Here is a 23,007-nt window from a genome sequence, read left to right as displayed (position 1 = left end):
TCAGGGACACCAGCCAGTGGGTTTATTGTGCTCAAGAGGGCAAATGCCAACTTGTGCTTTAAAGGTACCATGGCAACCAGATTTCTTTAACGCTCTGGAGGCGGCGCGAGACCGATGAGGAAGCGGAGAGAATCCCAGATTCCAGGCCAGGCCCCACACAAGCAGCTGGCTGAAATTTTTCGGGCAAATGGTTTATTTGCTGCCTAACACTAGCTCAGCCAACCTGAAATGTGTCGTGCATGGGACACGGTCAGTTCCGGCCCGGAAACACTCTCCAGGCCAACCCACTGGGGCAATGTTTGTCCTAGCCAGTGGGGGGCACTGCCCAAGATGCTGGAGACCCCCATCAGGGTCAGGAGGAACCAGGCGGCCTGAGGGGACAGGGGGCAGGGACAGACCCTGGCTCTGGCTCTGTAGCTCAAGTTGCAGCAGCTTATGCTCTTAGCTCCCAAGGTCCCTGGTTCCATATCCAAGTGGCTGGCTGAGGGAGCAGCCTCACAGCCGCCTCAAGGTGCTGTACCCCTCCTGCCCCCGGGGGAGCTGCAAAGAGTGCTGCTGAGGGGGACCCCTCCTCCCTGTGGGGGAGCCGCAAAGAGTGCTGCTGAGGGGGACCCCTCCTTCCCGTGGGGGAGCTGCAAAAAGTGCGGCTGAGGAGGCTGGGGGGGGCAGCTAAGCTCACCTGCCTGTTGGCAGCTCTCCAGGGAGCAGGGGTCTTTCACCACCCTGGGTCTGTGTGACACATCAATTGCACTAATCATTAATGCTGTTATCTGGGTGCCCTGGGGTGACTCACGCTGGCTGGAGACTGAGCACCAGCTTCCCTTAGCAACGTGATTCGGGCCCCTCACCTGCTGGCGGTGCTGCCCCATGAGAACAGAGCAGCGAGGGCAAGGATCAGATCCAGGGGTGGGATAGTGCTGCGGAGGGGATCAGCTGTGGGGAAGGGGAGGAGAGGGATATAGGACTGGGGTGAAGCTGAGCAAACAGCCAATCAGCACAGAGTAGAGGAAATCCAATTAAAACAAAGCCACAGGCCCCCTCCCCACCCCCCACCCCCCACTATGTGGGGTTGCCCCCAGAGCAGCCTTTGAACCCAGGCCCATGGTGATGCCCCCCTAAACCCCATCCAGGGCCCCAAGTCTGCAGGCAAGAGATAGCAGATGCACCCCCTTGGTCTGGCCCCCCACATCTGTTCGGCCAGCCTGGTTTGGGGCTGAGCCTTCAACTGGGGGCCAAGGGCACTGGGGAGCCCAGACCCATCCCTGCTGCAGGATGTGTCTGCCCCAGGCACCACCCTCCCCCACTGTGCCCCTGGGGGGGCGGGGGGAGAAGGCAGCCCGCTGGAGTTTGGACTTTGATGTGGCCGCTCAGTGCCCCGAGGCAGCCATGGCAACAGTGCCAAAGTATAGTCAGAAATAAACACTTGGCATCTTCCGAGCACCCCGCCCCTTTGGGGGAGGAGTTGGCCTTGGGCCCACGCTGGCAGTGGGGCCAGGACATCATCAGAGGGTGGGGGGTGCTGGGACTTGCATCCCACATCACCAGGCATGAAGGGCGAACTCCTGGTCCCTCTGAAGCCAATGGGCATTTGGCCACTGGACGGCTGGGAAGCAGCATCTTCCAGCCATAGCGACACCCCCCCAACTCCCCACCCCCCCACAACAAGCCCTTGGCTCCTGCTTCCAGGGTAAAGCCTGACCTGCAGTCCCTGGAAGGGTCTTTCCCCAGACCTGCAATGGGTTGGTGCAGACAGTAAGGTTGCCAACTTCCTAATCACACAAAACCAAACGCCCCTGCTCTGCCCCTTCTCTGAGGCCCCGGCCCCTGCTCCCTCCATCGCTCGCTCTTCCCCACCCTCACTCACTTTCACCAGGCTGGGGCAGGGGGTTGGGGTTGGGGGACCTGGCAGCTGATTCTGGGAGCCATGCGGAGCCAGGGCAGCCAGGAAGCCTGCCTTAGCCCCAGGCCCCTGCTGCACCGCCAATCGGACTTTTAATGGCCCGGTCGGCGATGCTGACCAGAGCCGCCAGGGTCCTTTATCGAGTTGGAGTTCCAGTCAAAAAGTGAACACCTGGCACCCCTAGCAAACAGGCCTGCTCCAGGCTCCCTTCCCTTCCTGGACACCTGCGTGAGGTGCCAGCCAGGCAACCAGGAGGAAGAAATGGATTGGTGGGGGGGGGCCTTCAGACACCCCGGAACCCTGTCCCAGCAGCTCACAGTGTGTTTGGGAAACAAGTGGGACCCTGGCCCTGGGAACACAGACCCCAGCAGCTGGGGTAAATTCCAGTCAGATCCCTGCAGTTCAGACACCCCACGCAGCCTCTGGGGAAGTAACATTGCAGGACAAGGCTGTCAGAGACAACTCAGCCCCAACCCCTAACCCCTAGCTCCCCCCTCACGTCTTGTCCCCCCACCAACTTCTGTGCTGTCCTGAGGGGGAGGGAGGCTGATCCAGCGGCCAGGCCTCACCGAGCTCTCCTGAGCTGCATCCAAATTCTGGGCCTGCCCCTCCCTGGGGGGCTAGTGCCTGGGATAGGATGAGATGCAGGGGGCAGAGAACTGACATTAAAAGCCTCTAGACAGGCTGAGGCAGCAGAAAGCTCAGCTCCACAGTTGCTTGGAACACAAAATGAAAGTAAGTGTGTGTGTGTGTGAAGGACAGTGGGAGTGTGTGCATGCATGTGTCTACAGAGTGTCTGTGTACACACGTGACTGCACTGTTTGTGTGCACGTGCATGCATGTGTCTGCAGTGTCTATGTGTGTACACACGTGACTGCACTGTTTGTGTGCACGTGCATGCATGTCTGCAGAGTGTCTGTGTGTGTACACACGTGACTGCACTGTTTGTGTGCACGTGCGTGCATGTGTCTGCAAGGTGCGTGTGTGTGTGCATGCACACGTCTGGGTGTGCCAAGGTTGCCAGGTGTCCAGTTTTTGACCGGAAAGTCGGTGTCCAGTCAGTCCTGCTGACCGGACACCAAAAGTCTAGTTACCGCAGTAACTGCCGGAGGGCGTAAGAGCAGCTGCTGCTGGAGGAGCTCAGCTGATGGAGAGAAGCTTGACCTGAGGGACTGGCTCCCGGCTCTGGCAGAGAGATAGGTACCGGTGCTGCCGCCAGGGGGATGGACTGTGACACACACAGCAGCGTTTGAGGAGCAGGGCTGGCAGCCGGGCTTGCTGCCTGTGATAGCCTGGCAGGGCTTCTCAGCCTCCCAGGGCCCCGACTCCCTTCAGCCCCTTGCTCCGGGGATTGACACCCCCACCCCACTCCCCACCGTGCCCCAAATGGGCAGGCAGGCTCCACGTCAACTCCTCCCAGCCTGACTCTTCAGGCAGCAGGTGAGTGAGGGGCTCTAATGTCCAGTTTTGGCAAATTGGCAAACCTAGTGTGTGCTATGTGGGAAGGCCTGTGGCACTGCACACGTGTGTGTGAACACATCTGTAGTGTGTGCACGTATCTGCAGAGTGCACGTGCATGCACACATCTGGGCGTGTGCTGTGTGGGAAGCCCCATGGCACTGCACGCACATGTGTGTGATCAAACGTCTGTAGTGTGTGTATGTGTCTGCAGAGTGTGTGTGTGTGTGCGAAGGCCCGTTGACACTGCATGCGCGTGCATGGGGTGAGCTGTGCAGCAGAGCAAGAGTGTGCACATTTCTTCCAACGCCTCAGCCAGCTGATTCTGGCCCAGCCAAGCCTGCCCAAGCAGGTAGCTGGAGTCTAAGCAACTGTTTCAAGGGGCCTCCCTCAATTCTGCAGTAGAGAAGCACCGAGCTGGTTTCGGTGCCCGCCAGTGGCTGCCCAGCACAGCCTGTGGGATGCCAGGAGGGAAGCAGGGCAGATGACAACTCTGGGGCCCAGACAGCGCGTTCTCAGGATGGCAGCCCCACTCCTGGTTTGATCCCAAACCGAAGCAGTCCCGCCCGTTCCCCAGTGCTGGTTCAGGTGCAGCTGAGGAGCTCACCCCATTTCCGGCCTGACTGCATGGTGGGGGCCTTTGGGGGCAAACTCCCGCAGCCCTGGCTGAAAACCAAACCCAATCCTGCATCTAGCTCCAGCTGTGCTTCTGGCCTCCTTGTCCAGCTGTCATAGAATATCAGGGTTGGAAGGGACCTCCTGAGGTCATCTAGTCCAACCCCTGCTCAAAGCAGGATCAATCCCTGGACAGATTTTTACCCCAGTTCCTTAAATGGCCCCCTCAAGGATTGAACTCACAGCCCTGGGTTTAGCAGGCCAATGCTCAAACAACTGAGCTATCCCTGCCCCAGCTGGGCAAGGGGTTTATGGATCTGGGGCAAAAATCTGTCTGGGGCTTGGTCCTGGTTTGAGCAGGGGGTTGGACTAGATGACCTGAGGTCTCTTCCAACCCTGCTATTCTATGATGGGCAGCTGGGCAGCATAACCCCCATACAGAGTGCTCCAGCGTGGGCGTGGGAGGGGTCTCCTGCTCAGGCTGGCCTGGCAAATCCCAAGGAGGCTGAGGAAGAGTCCCGAGCCACCCCCTCAAGTGCCTCAGATGGAGCCTGGTTGTTCTGAGGCCTGGGGGTCCAACGGTCTTTGTGCCGAGCTTTATTGACCAAAATGTTCTCCCCCAAGAGCAGATTTTGTTCCCCTGAACCCAACACAGTCACTGAGAATTGGGTGACACGTCACTTATATTTGCTGATTTTTTGAAATGAAAACCATAAAACTAATGAGAGAGAAGGGAGGGGACTGGGTGTGGGGGGGGCTGGGAATATTTAGCTTTTGTTTGGTCTAAACGTCGGAAAAATCCACAAAGATTTCCAACCCCCCCCCCCTTTGTATTTGTTTCTTTCCCCTTTCGGTGGGAAATGCACAGCGTTCACTGGGCCGCTCTGGTTGCAGGGGAGCCCGCCCCAAGAGCAGCACTGAGCCCACTGGCTAACTGGCCCTGGCCTCCCCTCCCCAGAGCTATGGGGAGTGTGTGGCAGTTCTCGGGGGTGCGTGGGAGCCACCCTTGCTACCCCCAGCATGAAGGAGTCTTCCTGGGGTAAGTGGGTGGGAGCTACCACCACCAGCCTTTCAGCTGCTCGCCCTCCCCTGCGGGCTGTGCCACCTGCCTTTCCTTGCAAGTGCACCTCCATCCTCGAGGCCTTCGGTAGCTTCCCCTGTGAGCCCCCTGACACCGGCTACTCACGGATGCCCAGACCCTTTGCCCACAAAGGGAGCAATTTGCCCCAGTTTTCTAGTGCCCCTGTAACCACCCTGCTCCGGTACAACGCCCAGCACCTGGCATGAAACCAAAGCAGGTGTATCTAGGAAAGAGCAGAGGGACCACTACAAGCCAGAGCGCCTGTTGGACACCACTGGTTAACACACAAAGCAGAATCACATAAGGAGAACCAGGCCTGCACTTGTAACCTGCTCCCTGGCCCCCCAACCTCCTGTCGCTGCAGAGCCGGCTTCACAGGAACTGGGATCCACCCGTCTACGAACCTTCCGCCGAACAAGCCATCTCCTCAGCGAGTGGATGCGGAGCCTCCGGGTCCCGGTTTGCCCCCAGCGGTTTCGATTGTTTGCAGCTGTTTGGGGTGGGTTCCACTGACTGTTCTGGGATGGTGCAATGGGGGAGAACTGAACCGGCTAACCAGGGAGGGCTGGCCGCTCCTGCATCACCGTGTCCTGTATCGCTGCCGGGCGCTGCTTTTAACCTTAACCCATATGGGCATAAGCCCCGGTGTGGTTCCCTTGTTCCCACGCCGGGAGTCTGACCAGCACCAGGGCACTGCTCCCCTGTATGGATTTGGTGTAACGAGTTTGTCCGGTCTGAGACAGGAGCCGCTTGTCGAGAGCAGTGAACCCTTCTGCCCTGGCACCGACAGCCCAGCGCGGGCAGTGGGCGCAGTGAAGCGGGCAGTGGGTGCAGTGAACCATGGGTTGAGTGGCTCCTTCTCTGCCTGCAGGACACTCTTGATCCCAGCTTTGGGCCCTGGCGGGTGGGGCCCTGGCCTGAGCAGGCCCCTCTGCCGTGGAGGCTGAATCTGCTCAGTCCCACAGGCCCACGCTGGCAGCTGGAGCTGAGGGGGCAAGTTGCCCTGCCAGCCCCATGGAGCCACTGCCCCCTAGTGGACAGTGGAAGCCCCCAGTGCCTGCTCCGAGCTGCGTCTTAGAACTTCGGGTGAGAGTCTGTGGAGGTGATGGAATTGCGGGGGGCGATGGGGGCAGTGCCAGGGGGGCTTCCATCCCAGGCAGGGTGCAGGGAGCTTGGCAGCCCTGTCCCTGTCCCTCCATGGAGGTCTCCTCCTCTCGCCTCTCCTGCACCCCCATCGCTTTCCCCACAGAGGCCCCCCCTGCCGGCCTCCAGCTGCTCCTCTGGTTTCAGCCCAAAGGCCCAGTCTAAATACAGAGACAGAGAGATGAGAAGGGGCATCGTCCTCCCCTTGCCCTGAAATAATGCCCGGGGCAGCCCAAGGGCCCAACCTGGAACTAGCCCGCACGCAAGGTCTCCTTGCGGCTGGGCCCAGGGCAGGCGGGCAGGGCTGCCAGGCACAGGCAGGCTATAGCCTTGGCAGATCAGTAGGTGCCGCAGGGCAGGGCCCCAGCCCGGGGTCTGGGCCGCGGAGACTGAGGGGTCACTGGGCTGCCCTGACACATGTTCTCATGAAGGATCCCTGGGGCTTTTCCTAGCAGCGGGTCTGGTAACCGCAACGTCCTGCCGAAATTCCCCCAACAGCCCAGACGGACCCCACCGTTCTTCAGCCAGCCCAGGCAGCCTTGCTCTGCCCTGCCCCAAACCATTGCTCTTCGTTGCTCTGCACCACCAACAGCAGCTCTGTCCCACCCCAGAGGGGACTGCACTGCATTGGTGCTGGGTGCTGCACGTTCAGAGTTGGGGTGTCAGCCAAGGGGAGATGGGCTGGGAGCCAACCATGGTGGGTTGAGATCAGCTACCGCTGGCACTCCCCCAACCACAGCAAGCCTGGCATTGGCACTGAGGCTACAAGCACAGGGATCGGAGAGTGCCAGCCTCGTCCCCCGAAGCCCCCCGTTCCCTGGGTGGAGGCTGCCTCGCAGCCACGAGACAGGAACAATGTCCAGCCAGCGCTGATGCAGGGTGGCTAGAGCAGCTGATCTTGAGCTGAGACGGTCCATATCTCATTCACCATCTCTGAGCCACCCGATCCAAGCCCCAGACCCAGGTCCCTGCCACTGACTGCTCACACCCACCCACCCCGTGGGCACTGCCCAGCAAGCTCTACGTGTCCCTACCACTGACTGCTCACACCGACCCGCCCTGCCATGGGCACTGCCCAGCGAGCCCTGCGCGTCCCTGCCACTGACTGCTCACACCCACCCACCCCGTGGGCACTGCCCAGCAAGCTCTACGTGTCCCTACCACTGACTGCTCACACCGACCCGCCCTGCCATGGGCACTGCCCAGCGAGCCCTGCGCGTCCCTGCCACTGACTGCTCACACCCACCCGCCCCATGGGCTCTGCCGGCACGTCCCAGGGACACTCACCAGCAAAGTCGTGCACCAGGTCTTTGATCAAGTGGCCCACGATGGCATAGGCGACGAGCCCCACGATCAGCGCTGCCATCAGCAGGTACAGGACGTAGCTGGGCAGCCGGATGGCGTCCAGGGCTGGGGGCTTGTAGTCAATGTACAGGGCTTCCTCCTGCTCCGGGGTGTCCTGCAGCAAGTGCCGCATCCCTAGCGGGCTGTCAGCCGCGCCCTGGCCAGGAGCCAGGCTCCCGCTGCTGCCCGAAAAGGCCTTCTCCAGGTGAGCCATGTCAGCCCCCGCCTGCCCTGTGAGTCTGTGCAGCCCTCCTAGACGTCCTGCACTGCCCGATGCTGCCACCCCGGCTCCTGCTGGCTGGCCCCTGGGCCCAGGTCCAGAGGCAGTGCCAGGCAGCGGCTCCGCACTCGGTTCCCAGGCGATCCTGCCCGTGAGATCTCGCCAGGTGGAGACGAGTGCCCGTGAACAGCCTACGCCCGACTCCCCGGCCCCGTCACTGGACCCGACAGGACTCACAGCTCTTGCGACAGGGCAGGCAGGCGAAGAGCCACGGGGTGCAGCTGGAGCATGGGGCACGACCTCTGCTAGATCAGTGGTGACTCAGATTCAGGGGCCCCAGTGTTGTGGAAGGAGGGGGCCCCATCTGCCCCTGGCACCCCAACTTCTGCTCAGCAAGCCCCACACATGGAGGAAGAACAAAGCTGGGGGCACAAACTCCCCTCTCAGACAGGATATGCAAGTTAAGCCCAGGCAGGAGGAGCCCAGGCCGGCTCCAGGGCCCTCCCAGGCCTTTCTCTGCCCTCCATGGGGTCCAGAAGGACCGGATGGCCGGGCCCCAGCAGGCTAAGCTGAGTGTGGCCATATGAGGGAGGCAGTTGGGGTCAGTCTGGATTGTACTGACCCTTCCCTCCTGGGTGCCAGGTGTGTCCCAACACCCCCCGGCCCACAGGCTACTGTTAGGCTAAGGGAACGATGCTCTGGGGGGGATGAGCTCCCCCAGTGGCTCCCAGCACCCGGTCGGGGAAGGGAGAGGAGGAGGGCTCGGGGCCTCTGGCCAGGCTTTGCCTTGGGTGCACCGAGAGCAGCTGGGCAGGATGGAGCCACGTCCCTGACCCCTTATTCCGCCTCTGGCTGTGCCAGGCTAGGAACCGCTGGAAATCTTACCCCGGGGAGTGGCCAAGATGCTGCAGGGCCACCAGGTGCCAGGTCCCTCGGGGCACGGCTGCAGCAGGCTGGATGGGGGCTCCACTCTGCCCTGCGGGAGCTCACACAGCCGGTGACAAGCGCTTAGCAGCTGGAGTTGGCAGACTGGCCGTGGGCTGGCGGGTGAAAGCCAAGTGCCCACAGCTTTGGGGAGGGACGGCTCCCCCCAGGCGGAGCTAAGCCCTCCCAGGCTGGAATCTCCTGGACAGATGGTCTGAGACCAGCAAGGGACGTCCCCACACAGGAGACTGCAGCTCTGTTCCTGGCACTGGGCTGGTGGGAGGGCACAGGGGGTTCCTTTGTGGGGGTTGGGGAGGCAGCTCCAGGGCCAGCCCACCGGGTTTGGGGCCCAGGATCCAGCTGGTGTCCTGCTGTTGAGAACGAACACACATGCACACACACGCACACGCACACACGCACGCAGGCCTGTTCCCAGGGCAGATGCTAGTTTCATGTCCAAGGCTGGCTCAGGACACTCACAGCAGGCGAGGGGGATCTATGATCTCCAATATGATTGGCTAGCCATTAATAATCTAATTTGCATATGCATATTAATATGGCATGGGCCACAGGAAAGGCTTTGCCCACTGTCCTCCCTGCCCGTCCCACTTGGAGAAATCACCCCACAAGCCTGCTGTGAGGTGGATGCCTGGGAGTCAGCCTAGCTAGTACAGCAGTGCAGCCACCTCTGGGGCAGAGCATGGCAGCTGTACAGTAAGAAGCTCCGCTGCTGCAGACCTCAACACCCCCCAATGGAAACCACAGGAGGAGTTTAGGGAGCCAGGCAGGGGTTCCCCAGGTTGGAATTTGGCTGGGGCACGGGGCTAGCTCTTGCCCTGTCTTCCGGGGGTGGCAGCTTTACAGCTCAGGCTGTTTGGGAGGCAGCATTTGCCAAAGGGCCAGGACCCAGCCAGGCAGATAATGGGGCGAGGGGTCTCCCAGGTTCTCGTTTGGGTTTCAGTGTCTCTGCCCTGGGACTTTCGGCAGCACTGGACTCTCCACTTCCTTCCCCCCACAAAAAGTTCAGAGGGCCAGGGTTCCTGGGTTCTATTCCCAGCTCTGCCCTTGACTCACCCCGTGACCTTGAGTGAGTCACTGCCTCTTTGTGCCTCAGTTTCCCCCAGCTGTATGAGTCGATTCTGAGAACTCTAACAGCTAAACCATCCAAGAGTCGTATCAGCCTCCAGCATGAACACTCCCCAGGCTGCACAGTGGGGAGCTACCGGCCCAGCTCAAGGGCTGCACCGAACATTGCCAGCAACGTGACGTTGCTGACGTGCTCTGTGTCGAAGCCCAAACCATCTGTGGAGACGTGTTGGTTTTCCAGATGTGGGTGACTCAGGTTCAAGTCCCCAGGTCTTCCCTAGCCATGCAGGGACCCGGCTCCCAGGGCAAGAGAGAGTTAGAATCTCCCCCTCCCCCAGAAGCCAGATTGCTCAGCTGCCCTGTCTGGGTCACAGAAATAGTCGAAAGGTTTCAGCCCCATCCCCCTGTTGACCACCACAGAGCCAAGCTTGGAAATGGCCATAACAGAACTGTCCCTGTCAGCTGGCCCCCGACCCCCCCCAGGACCTGCGGCCCTACCGGACATCAGCTCCACCCAGCCCATACCCAACACAGCCCCAATATCCCCCCACCCCCCCAATACCCAGCAACCTCCATGGCCACAGCACATTCCTTTGCCCGTCTCTTGCCCATCCGATGCATGGTACTGGCATGGCTCTCCTGGCCCCCTCTGCCCCTGGGGAACACACATTTCCCCCCCAGGAGCACAGACAGGAGCTAGGCTGGCTGCGGGTCTTTGCCCCCCTCCTGCCCCAGCAAAGAGCTGCAGCTGCATTAGAGGGTTTAGGAAATAAGAGGATTGAGGGAGAGCGACTCAGAAAGGGCTTTTGCCAAGGAAAAAGCATCTGTGAACAAACCGGACACAGCTGCTGGCCTCTGGCCTGGGCTGGGAGCAGCCAGGAAAGAACGAGGGGAAAGCAAGGCCAAAGCCACCCCGGCCGCTGGGCCCTGCTGCCACGCAAACCCCCAGACTCATGCAGCCACGAGTGCTGGTGACCCCCATGACCTGGCATCACAGCCCAGTGCCCCTTCGCCCCTGAAAGCAGAGTGCCCTGTGGAGCTGCTGTCCCGGCCTGGTGCCCCTAGTTCAAGGGCGTTGATAATTGGAGAGGGTCAGAGGGGAGCCGTGAGGATGATGAAAGGGTTAGAAAACCTGCCCTGCAGCAAGAGACTCAGAAAGCAGAACCCATGTAGCTTAACCCAACACTCTCCTTCCCGGTGTCCCCCCCACCCTGGCTCTAAGTCCCTCCCCCAAGCCCCCATGGCAGTAACATGCCCCTTGCCCCCTCAGTGCTGTTCACTCTGCTTGTGCCTTATTACCCCCTGCCCCCCGGTAAATCAAGGCAGGGACCCTCACATACCCTGATCAGTGCCCAGCACAGCAGAGCCGCTAGGCGCTATTGTTATACCAGCCCGGTGCTGACTGGCACAGCTCCTGCCCCCACGGTCAGCCCCCCCTCACGCACCAGAGCAGTGCTCACACCTCCTTCCTTCCAAGAGCCACATGGCCCTTTGTGCCGGGGGTGAGACGGCTTCGTGAACCCCTGCCACGGCGCTGCTGGCCGGGGGCTCAGGCCCAATGAGGAGAGACCGGGAACCGGGCTGCTGGCTCAGGCCCGGGGGCGGAGAAAGCAGGAATCTGGCCACTGGGCTGCTGGCCTGGGGCTAAGGCCCAGGGTGGGGAGACAGCGGGAACCCAGACACGGGGCTGCTGGCTGGGGGCTCAGGCCGAACAGGGAGAGACCAGGAACCTGGACACGGAGCTGCTGGCCAGGGGCTCAGGCCCAATGGGGGAGACAGCGGGAACCCGGACACGGGGCTGCTGGCTGAGAGCTCAGGCCCAATGGGGGAGACAGCGGGAACCCAGACACGGGGCTGCTGGCTGCGGGCTCAGGCCCGGGTGGAGAGAAAGCGGGAACCCAGCCACAGAGCTGCTGGCCGCGGACTCAGGCCCAGGGGGCACAACAGCGGGAACCAGGCCACTGAGCTGCTGGCCTGGGGCTAAGGCCCAGGGTGAGGAGACAGCGGGAACCCGGGCACAGGCCTGCTGGCCGGGGGCTCAAGCCGAACAGGAAGAGACCAGGAACCTGGACACGGGGCTGCTGGCTTGGGGCTCAAGCCGAACAGGGAAAGACCGGCAATCCGGCCACAGGCTGGGGGGTCAGGCCCAGCGGGGGAGACAGGGGGAATCCGGCCACAGGGCTGTTGCCAGGGGGCTCAGGACCAGCGGGAGAGACGGGGAACGTGGAAACAGGGCTGCTGGCCAGGGGCTCAGGCCCAGCAGCGGAGACAGCGGGAACACGGAAAAGGGGCTGCTGGCAGGGGGCTCAGGCCCAGCAGGGGAGACAGGGGGAACGCGGAAACGGGGCTGCTGGCAGGGGGCTCAGGCCCAGCAGGGGAGACAGGGGGAACACGGAAACGGGGCTGCTGGCAGGGGGCTCAGGCCCAGCAGGGGAGACAGGGGGAACACGGAAACGGGGCTGCTGGCAGGGGGCTCAGGCCCAGTGGAGATAGGGGGAACCCAGCCGCCAGGCTGCTGGCTGGGGGCTAAGGCCTGGGGGGGAGACAGTGGGAACCCAGCCATGGAGCTGCTGGCCGCGGGCTCAGGCCCAGGGAGGATGACAGCAGGAACCTGGCCACGGGGCTGCTGGGTGTGGGCTCAGGTCCAGGTGGGAGACACCAGAAACCCGGCCACAGGGCTGTTAGTCAGGGGCTCAGGCCCAGCGGGGGAGACAGCGGGAACCTGGCCGGGGGCTCAGGCCCAGCGGGGCAGACAGCGGGAACCCGGCCACAAGGCTGCTAGCCAGGGGGTAAGGCCCAGCGGAGGCAGAGCCGCCCCTGGTCCAGTGCTGAAAAGAGGCAGGTTAAGGCCAGACCTTTCACCATTCCATTTATTCCCCGCAAGCCCTTCCCAGCCCCAGTACAAGTGAACAGCTGTACCCGACCGGCCCCCACAGGCTCCGTCTGCTGCAAGACGGCCCCATCCACATTGCGAGACTAGCCCAGCTCTGCCTTGGGCATTGTGCCCTGTCCGCTCCAAGGGGGCTCCCCCTACTCCCGCCCCAGTGGACCACATTCCTGTTTGGGAACTCGCTGGCACATGGCTACAAATCTCCCACCTCTAGCCCCTACAGCCCTGTCCTCCTACATGCCACCAGTGCTACAGGCCGGCTGTGACCCACTCCAAGGAAGACCCCATAGCAGTGCCAGAGACCCCCCCACTCCTCTGCCCACTGGCCAGTGCTCAGAGAAGGCAGCTGTGGCCGGGGTCTGCGCTGCCCTAGGAGGTCTGCTCCCTGGCTGGCACTGGAGGGGAGCTCTGGGGCAATGCGGCTTCCCTCTCTGCCATTGCCCAGGCAAGACGGAAATTGAAGGGCAGATTTTCCAAGCGGGCACCCAGCCTCACTGCACAGCAGCCACCCGCAGACAGCACACGCCACTGGGAGTACAAAGCCAGGCCTGCAAAGACCCATGCGCAGGTTGAAAACCCAGGGACTCTCCAGCTCTGAGTCACACCCCTGGGACAGAGGCTTTGCCAACGCTGCTGTACGTGAACGGCAGGCCTGGTGTTTGGCTGGTATTTGTTCCTGGTGTTAGGTGCAGGCTCCGCTGGGCTGCTGCAGCCCCAGCCACAGGAGGCACCACCTGGCCGCGTTGAGCTGAACATCATCTCCTGAAACGCCTGCCAGTGGCGCAGCGCCGGGCTTTGCCCAACACATTAGGCCACGCAGCTGCAGTGAAGCTTAAGCACAGAAGTAGAGAAGGGAGCCTCTGTGGGCACAGCCCGAGCAGCTAAGTGACAGAACTTGTGCCAACCCACAGCTCGTGACTTGAGAGAGAAGCCCTGCTCTCCCTATGGGCTCAGACCCTGGATCGCGGGCAGGCTCCCCCACAGAGAGCTGCTGGTCAGGATCCAGCAGTTCAGTCAGCAGAGCAGCTGTTTGAAACCTTTGCCCTGAGACCCCAGCACAGAGCCTGACCCCCAACCCCGCAGGGGGCTGGATCTAGGGTGCTGGCCCATCCCAGGGACTCAGAAAAACAAGCTAACGCTAGAGGCTTGCTGCCACCCCCATGGGACACAGAGCACACAGGACTATGCAGATCTGGCTTCCCACCCACTCTGCCCTGGTGCAAGCAGTGGTGCAGGGCAAGGGCGAATCAGGCCTGGCTCCTCCGGCAGCCACCCAGCTCCCCGCAGAGGCTGAGGCAGGCTCCCTGCTCAGCCCGAGGCCTGTAGCTTGCTCAGCCCGTTGGCATACTGGAATTCGGTCCCGTTGGCGTAGTCGTACATGTCCAGGGCCACCTCGCAGCTCTCCCTCACCACCCGCTCCCCATCCTGGGCGAAGGCCCGCAGCGTCTCCAGGCAGGACGCCTTGGCGATGGAGCCCAGTGCCTCCGCACACTCGTGCCGCACCATGGCGTTCTCCGCCACACTCTCCAGTGCCGCCGTCAGCTGCGGCACGCAGGCCTCGTGCTGCATCTGGCCTAGGACGAAGCCAATCTCGTGGCGGAAGAGGGCGCTGCCACACACCAGGCCTGGGGAGAGAAGGGTTGGAGCAGGCAGAGTGAGGAGATGACCCAAAGTACTCTGGGATGTTGGGCCCCACCCTCCCCACACATCTGAAGGGAGGGACCCCCCCACTGCTCTGCTGCAACTGCTCTTGGGCCAGCTGGGAGCGAGTTGCTGGGGGCTCAGCCGCTCGAGGGTAACAGCGGCCTGGCCCCTCTGCTGCAGCCTGGGGGAATGAGTGGGGTCAGCCAAGGTCCACCTGCACCCGACCCACCAGACGCCCTGTCGGCTATGGAGACTCAGCAGCCCCGTAAGGGTCCTTCCAGGCAGGGCTGAGGCACCAGGGCTGGGGTGGGAGGAGGCGCTTGCCCTGATCCGTAGCTGTCTGCCCGACACAAGCCTGGGTCCTCTGTGCTCAGCAGCACCCATCCAGCAGGAAGGCAGAGGACCCCATGGGGGCAGGGAAAGGGACAGTGAGCCCTGACGGACTTTTCAGTGGGGCTAGATTTTGCTCCAGAAGGGCCCCCCCAGTCCTGCTCATCTCTAACTGGGTCAGACCTGCCTGGGGGCCAGAACCGGCCTGGCCCCATCGGGTTCTCAGGCTCTGCGGGTCGGTCCCTCCCAAGGGGCTGGATCCACAGAACCACCCACAGCACTGGAGCCGTTGCTCGCCCACAGCCGGACTGGGGTGACCGGCCCCCTCTGGTGGGGGCGGATGCCCAGAAAGTGCAGAAGGAAACGCTCTGAACCGGCCAGCTCAGAGAACTCCCCCCTCCCACTCTGGGACAGGGGCTGGTCCAGGGGGCTCTGGGCTCAGCTGGAGGGGTGGGGGGGGGGCCCTCCCCGTAGAGCAGTGGTTCTCAGTAAGGACCGCCCCAACACGGGAAGGGCACGAGGTCCCACACACACACACTGGAAGCCCCTGTTCTGGCCTGCCCCAGGGAGGGGGCAGAGCACGAGCAGTTGGTCCCCTTTCAAGGAGCCGAGATTCCAGAGTTTGATGGCGATTCCCGGGGAGGGGGAGGAGGTTTGGCCCTGCCGAGGGCAGCAGCGCAGAGGCTCTGCTGTCTGCCCGCCCCGCACCCTGCGTCTCTGGATTTCAGCGGCACAGGGCCAGTCTGTTGCCATGGGGGATCCTGAACTCGGACATGACACCCCGGAGGGTTCCTGGAGGAGTGTGTGTTGGGGGACACGCTGTGGGCTCTCCCACCCAGCAGGCACGGGACGGGGCATGCACGTGGCAAAGGCTCCAGTGGAGCCAAGTCCTGGGGGTAAGTGGATTACGTAACATGGGGGGGCCACAGGGGGCCACGTCTGCTCGTCCCATCCTTGGCCCAGGCTGTGGGGGTTGTGCTGCTGCTGAGACCCTGCTGGGGTAGGTGAGGCAGGCCCCGGGGTGACCCCTGGTGGAGGGTGATGGGAATAACAGGGATACAATCCAGCCAGGGAGCCCAGCTGCTCAGGCAGGGATGGGTCCCAGGGACAGCACACCAGTGGGGCCCCCCACTGGGGATCTCTGGACTCAGCTTGGGCCAGGGGACAGGGTGAGAAGCCACAGCATCTGCGATCGGGGGTTGTCTCACCATCAGCCAGCGCCAGCGCCGCGGCCTCGCCCCCTACATTCCTCAGGGCGAACATGGCGCGGTACCGATCGAACAGCGGGCGCGACTCATCCAGCAGGGTCTCCCGCAGCTTGGCAACGTCCTTCTCCTCGTCAGGGGGAGCCGGGTCCACAGACAGGTAGGGGCTGGCGCCAGGTGCTTCCTTGTTCTTCTGCAGCCATTCGAGCCTCTTGACTGCAAGCTGGCAGGTCTCAGCTACCTGCAGAACAGGACAGACACACCTTCACTGGGATCCCCTGGGAAGAGCAGAGTCCCACCAGGCAGACAGCAGCGTCTAGTGGTCAGAGCACGGGACTGGAAGTCATAGCTCCTGGCTCCAGTCTCAGCTCTGCCACCGATCCACTGCAACACCACCACCAAGTCACGTCCACCTCTCCGACTCAGTTGCCCTATTGGCACAACAGGGCTCGTACCCAGCTCTGTCATGCCTCACCTGAAAGGAGCGATGGACCGGCCAATAGTCAGACATGCAGCTCTGACATTCCACTTCCACGGGGTCCAGCTGCCAAGTGATGTTTACAAGGGCAGGGAACTTTCTATGCAGGATGACTGGGCCTCCTGGGGTATAAATAACTCCCTTACTGGGACCAGTTCAGTTCCTGGTCAGCAGGAATCCCAATGGCAGCAGACGTACCAAGTATTAAATGGGGCTACACAGACTGACTCCCCCAGACAGGGTAGCACGGGGAAAAGTGGCACTGCCAGCAGGACTAGGGCTGTTATCTGCATGAGAAAAAACTCACAAACAAGAGGTGTGTCTGCCCATCAGCATAATATCCCCAACAATTGCCCCACTCACTGACATCTGGGGGTCCCTGCATCAGTGCCAGGGTTACAGCAGAACCTGCAGGACCCAGCGGAGATCAGGCTCCACTGGGCCAGGAACTGACCAGACAAATAGGAAGAGTCTCTGCCCTGAAGGGCTCAGCCTCACCAGACCAACATGAGAGGGGAAACTGAGGCACGGAGCAGGGAAGGGATTTACCCAAGGTCACTCAGCAGGTGAGTGGCATGGCTGGGAATAGGGCCCAGATCTCTGCAGTACCGGTGCGGAGCTCTGCCCACTGGCCCAGGCTGCCGGGTTATATGATCAGCACTGATGGCTGTGTGACGAAGTGGGAGGATTTCTTGGTTTTTCTGTGTTTTCCAGTGGGTTACATGCAGAGGGAGAGGGACTCTGTGTCCCCAGGTGTTACTGGTTTAACGTGGGGAGGGGAGAGGGAGTTTGTTGGTACAGACGACCGGAGAGGGAACTTGGGACCCCAGCCGATGGCCTGGAGGATGGAGACCCCAGCAATTGGTGACCCGGAGACCTAGCTCAGGAGTCACAGCCGGTTCTGGCCAGTGGGATGCGAAGAGAGGACCCCGGTGACCTGACCAGCCAGTTCCAGCCAGAGGAGGACTGAGAGGAGAGGAGACCCAGGCCTTCCTGTTTACAACCCTGTTTACCTGGAAAGAAGACAATGGACAGAGGCGGGGCTTGGGGACAGAGGATATCGGAGGCCCAGCTGGGAAGCAGGAGGGCTCTGGGCTGGAGAGGGGAAGCAGGCAGAGCCCACCTGGCTGCAGGGAGACTGGGATGTGCTGGGCTGAGGGAGGCCAGGCCTGAGGCCCTGAGAGTTTCCTGTGCTGTGTTCAACTCTCAATAAACCCTCCTGTTCTATGCTGGCTGAGAGTCACTCTAGTCTAGAGAACAGGGTTGCATCAACCCCTTCGGGGGTGGAGGTACCAGGGGTCCAGAACGAGTGGACTCCCAGAGGGGGCCCACGGCAGAGACAGACGTGCTAAGGCTCAGAGAGGTGCGGCTCCAGGAGGTGGAGGGGCCTGACCCCAAGAGAGAGTGGGACCCCCGAGAAGGGCTGTCTCACTGAAAGGGGCACCCCCCACGGACTGCACAGGGCCAAGAGTGGGCACGATCTGTGAGTCCGTGACAGGCTGCCCTTGGCAGGGGAACGCAGGGAAAGCTTTACCTCGATCACCGGGTCTTCCGAATAACGTCTCAGAACATCCAGCACCTGGGGGTTCCCGATCGCTCCCAAAGCTTCCCCTGGAACACAGACCGAAGGCACCGGTGCCAATGAACAAACTGGAAGCTCCCACACTGCTGCCATCACCTTTAATGTGGCCTTGCCCCTTCCCTGGGGCCAGTGGGGACACAGCCCTGCCACACGCCTGGCTGTGGCACTTCTAAAGAGCAAGAGCTGAGCTACGAAAAGTGAGAGGGAAATGCAGCATGTGGCACCGGGGCAGAGGGCAGGGACAAGCTGGCATTTTACGGGGACGGGAAGCAGCTTCAGCCTGGCATTGAGGAGACATCTGCAACATCACGCCCCAATGAGTTTAGCATTGACCCCCAGAGCTCGGATTCACTGTACACGCAGCACCACGTGGGGTCTGCTCCAGCATCCCAGGAGCTCCATTGGGGGGCCTGTAGAGAGGAGTTACGAGCCACCTTGCTCCTCACATCGCCAAGCCACTGCACGGGGGGAGCCAGCAATGTGGAGTGGAGCACTGGCTCTGCCTCCTGAGGTGCCAAGCAGCACAGAGCTGGAAATAAGACACACCAGGAAAAGGCTGGCACATTTCTTGCCCCCCAGGAACAAGCCACAATTCCATCCATCCCTGCCCTGCCCTGCCCCACATCAGCCCCTGGCTCGGGCTGGACTGGCAAGGGCCTCTGTGCCAGTGGGACCAGGACAGACTCCCGCTCAAGCACTGAGCTCTCGTACCTGCTTCATGGCGCACCATGGGCTCCTGGCTGGTGTCCTGCAGTACCCGGACCAGGCAGGGGATGGCACGCTCATCCTGCATCTGCCCCAGGCAGTACGCCAGCTCGTGTTTCAGAAGGGCAGACTCATCCCCAAACGCCTGGCTGATCCAGTCGATGGCAGCACGGCCACCCACGTTGCGCAGGGTGAAGAGGGCTCGGAAACGAGCCTTCAGGGGCTGCATCGTGTCCACCAGCGTCCGGCCAATGGCCTCGACTTCCTCCTCAGTCACCATGACGCCTGGGTGGGGAGAGCAAAGGGTCTTCAGCTAGAGGCAGCTTCTCTCACTCTACAGCCAGTAGCTCCCACAAACCAGGCACTGCAAGAACCTGGCCATGAGAAAGAGCGGTCAGGTTTCCAATAGTCCGGGATAGAGCAAACTCCACAGTCATGTTTTAACACATTCACTAACAGGATTGAAAATTCCAGTGCGGACAGGACACAGCGGCTTGTTGCTAGTCATGTTTAACCCTAGTTTGTGTCCGGGGGGACTTTCTGTAGCATCCTCTCTGCAATTTACAATCACGTTGGTTAACATGTGTTAAAGCCCAACCCCAAATTCAAGAGTAGGCCGAGGACGGTTGGAGACACCTGACAGCAGGTGCCAGTCTGGGAGCTAAGGCAGAAAGCAAAGGTGTTGCCCGCAACAAGTATAAATACACGGTAGCTGTTGTCCTCATCTCCGCAGGTGAGATTCACGGTTTGGATCATGGGGAGACTGGCAGGGAAATCAGAAGGGGAACTTATTATATAGCTCGGATAGGAGAGATTTTTTTCATACCCAGGCAGAGCAACAGGCAGGGCTCAGCACTGATCTAGCCACAACCACAAGGTCTCAGGATTACACGGACACTTAGGCCTTGTCTTCCCTACCAATGACGCATTTTTTTAAAACCTGGCCTCTGCTGGGGATAGGGGGCCAGAATTTCCAAAGAAGTCAGGGCCAGTTATTCTAGAGCTCCCTGTCCATCTCTGGAGCCTGAATTTCAGCTCCCATGTAGGACCCCAGCCTGTGGGGCCCTTTAGATACCCTGGCCCTGAAGTGTCCACACTCGAATTTACAATCCTGCTAGCGAGCGTGTTAAACACGACTGAAAAGGGAAGCGCACACATAGCCATTAGTGCCGGCCTGGCAGGCCGAGGGCCCACGTGGGAAGGCCCTGGAGAGGAAAGATGCTCTCTGGATCTGGGAATGACGCCTTCCCGCTACGGCACCTTTCAGCCAAGCATCCCAAAGCGCTTTACAAGCGCGCAGCCTCGCACCCCCCTTATCAGCACCCAGAGCTGAGCCCCTCCCAGCCCAGGCAGGGGGCGGATGCGATTACCCCGTGGTCACTGGCTCAGTCCCCAGGTGGTGGGGGAGCCAAGATGCAGGCTGGGCTGCCACAGCCGCCTGCGTTGGGGCTCGGTTAGCGGCAGGAGCCCAGTGACCCCCCCGTGTTCACTAGCTCCTGGTCAGCAAACAGCCCCTGCGTCTCTCCCACCGTCCCAGCCCAGCAAGGGGACAACGCCCCAGTGGGGAAGGGCGCAAGGGCTGACAGCTGTAAGCGGGGGAGCTCCCGGCCAGCATCGCACCGCGGGGGACGGGGCCACATGCTGGGTCCAGGCAGGAACCTGCTTTGCGGGCCCCCCCACGTGTTCCCAGCAGGGCCAGGGACCAGCTCGAGCTCGGCCCCACGCGTGGCGAGTCCGCACACGTGGGACGCTCCTGGAGTTCGCCGGCGATCGAGCGGGTCAAACGGAGCTCGGGGGGCAGGACCCCTGGTTGCGGGGCTGAAGCCGGGAGACCCTCAGCCTGGCCCTGCCGCTCCCGGCTCCCCAAGCCGGACGCTAGCGCGGCCCCGCGGTCCGGTCCGGGGACCGAACCAGCCCCTCCGGCCGGAGTAAATACACCGGCGGGCTCCCGGCCCCGCCATGCAGCCACCTCTGGGGGGGAGCCGGGCCCCGCACTCACCCGCCGGCTCCGGGCGCAGCCCTCGCTCCACCGCCCACCCCCGCCCCGCGGATCGTACCACTCCCGGCCCGTGCGGGAGACTGCCCGCCCCACCCGCGGATCGTACATCCCGACTCGTGCAAGGGGAGCCACTGCCCGCCCCACCGCGGATCGTACCACTCCCGGCCGTGCGGGGGAGCACTGCCCCGCCCCACCCGCGGATCGTACCACTCCGACTCGTGCAAGGGGAGCCGGGCGCAGCCACGCTCCACTGCCCACCCCTTCCCCGCGGATCGTACATTCCCGACTCGTGCAAGCGGAAGCCACTGCCCGCCCTCGCGCGGATCGTACCATTCCGACTGTGCGGGGGAGCCTGCGCCTCGCTCCACTGTCCCGCCCCCCCGCGGATCGTACATTCCCGACTGTGCGGGGGAGCCTGCCGCCCCACCCCGCGGATCGTACCATTCCGACTCGCGGGGGGAGCCGCCTCTCCCAGCGCGCCCCGGGCAGGATGCTGCCTGCCCCCGGGACACAGCTCCCCCCCACTCCCCCAGCCATGCTGGGTGCAGAGACGCTGGCTCCCGCTCCCTGGGACAGGCCTGGGGGGCGCCGCTCGGCTCGGCCGGCTGCGGGCTGGGGAGGCTGATCCCGGCTCGGGAGCTGGGGTGTCTGAGCCGCTCAATGTCCCAGGCAAGTCACTGGCTGGCAGGGCCGGGGAGGGAATTCAGCTTTAAATGCAGGGGGAAACAACGTGGTCTCCTGCCGCTGCTCCTATCAGGGGGGAGCTGTCACTCCATCCCCCAATCCCTCCCTGACCCCTCCGGCACCCGTCTCCCTCTCTCCACCCCCATATCCCCCTGCATCCCTATTGTGTGTGTCGTCCCCGCATCTATCCCTGCACCGCTGTATGTTTTGTGTCCCTGTACCCCCGTATCCCCTGCACCCCTGTATGTGTGTGTCCCTGCACCCATACCCCCTGACACGCTTCCATTGCCATCCTGACCCATTGTCCCCACCTGCACCCTGTATGTGTGTGTCCCTGCACCCTATCCCTGCCCCCGTATGTGTGTGTCCTGTATCCCATATCCCTGCACCCTATCCCACTTGCACTATATGTTTGTCTTGTACTCCCATATCCCCCTGCACCCTGTATGTTTGTGTCTTGCACGCATATCATGACGCACCCCGTGTTTGTGTCTCTGACCCATATCCCCCTGTACCCCTGTATGTTTGTGTCCCCCGCACCCCCATATCCCACTGCACCCTCACATTCCCTCCTGCCTTCAGCAATCTCCTGTCACCGCCCCCTTTCCTCTCTACATTTTCCTGCCCAGCTCCCTAACCATGGAGGGCAGAGGAGAACCATCTTCCCTAAGGGCAGCCTGGCTTCAGTCCCATTGGAAATGATGGAAGTTCCCTGCACTTGGAACAGGGAAATGGCAGCCATCTTAACTGAGGGCAGGCTGTGGCTCTGGGCCTGCTGAAAGTAAAGGGAACTAAATGCATAATTCATGGAGTTTGACTGAGGAAATCAGGGGATCATGAGAAACTTAAAAGTAGCAGAGAATCCTGTGGCACCTTATAGACTAACAGACGTTTTGGAGCATGAGCTTTCGTGGGTGAATACCCACTTCGTCGGATGCATGAGAAACTTAAAATATTCCGAACCTCACAGTGATATTGCGGGAGCTGGGTGATTTCTTTGCCCTTGGCACGTCTAAACTGTTGGCCAAACCTATGGTCAATAGAAATATGTCCTGATTTTTCATCTGTAATCCCCATGGAAACAGTTTTATTACAAACAAATAACCAATAAGAAGTAGCCTGTGAGCTCTGCGGGGCAGGACTTTGTTACTCTGTCTGTACACCACTCAGCACAGACAATCCCTGATCTGGATCGGGGCCTGGGAGCACTGCTGGATCAATGCCAAAGACGATCCAGGGCTCTAGGCATACTCTGCGTAGCATACCCCCTGTTCACACTGCCAGAGCAGCCAGTTTCAGAGTTAAAATTAATGGGGTAGTGCAAAGGTCCCCAAACCATGGGGCGTACCCCCCTACGGGGGCATGGAGGAACATTCCCGGGAGCGGGGCAGGGAGGGAGCTCCACCCAGCACTGCTCCAAGCCTTGGCCCCTGACTGCGGCTCCACTCCTGGCCCCAGCCCTATCCCCAGCTAGGGTTGCCAGGCATCCAGTTTTCAAACTCCTGGTCAAAAAGGGACCCTGGCGGCTCCTGTCAGCACAGCCAACTGGGCTGCTAAAAGTGCGATCAGCGGTGCAGCAGGGGCCTGGGGCTAAGGCAGGTTCCCTGCCTGCTCTGGCTCTGAGTGGCTCCCAGAAGTGGCTGCCAGGTCCCTGCAGCTCCTGGGCGCATGGGCAGCCAGGGAAGCGCCGCATGCTGTCCCCGCCCTGAGTGCCAGCTC

General features: G+C 61.7%; 1 protein-coding gene across 1 annotated transcript; it reads right to left on the bottom strand.

The window, feature by feature from the left end:
- Positions 1–12,627: 12,627 nt before the first annotated feature.
- DOHH (deoxyhypusine hydroxylase) lies at positions 12,628–20,681 on the bottom strand. Its single transcript, XM_032783111.2, has 5 exons — positions 20,605–20,681; positions 18,612–18,979; positions 17,853–17,929; positions 15,844–16,081; positions 12,628–14,286 (listed from the first exon to the last, which is right to left on the bottom strand). The coding sequence occupies exons 2-5, from the start codon at positions 18,883–18,885 to the stop codon at positions 13,970–13,972; spliced, it is 906 nt and encodes a 301-aa protein (XP_032639002.1). The 5' UTR covers positions 18,886–18,979; positions 20,605–20,681; the 3' UTR covers positions 12,628–13,969.
- Positions 20,682–23,007: the final 2,326 nt, after the last annotated feature.

The sequence above is a fragment of the Chelonoidis abingdonii genome, chromosome 11 (genome assembly GCF_003597395.2).
Source record: "Chelonoidis abingdonii isolate Lonesome George chromosome 11, CheloAbing_2.0, whole genome shotgun sequence".
Taxonomy (NCBI): domain Eukaryota; kingdom Metazoa; phylum Chordata; order Testudines; family Testudinidae; genus Chelonoidis; species Chelonoidis abingdonii.
The sequence above is the reverse complement of the archived record's forward strand: the minus strand, read 5'-3'. Positions and strand labels throughout refer to the sequence as shown.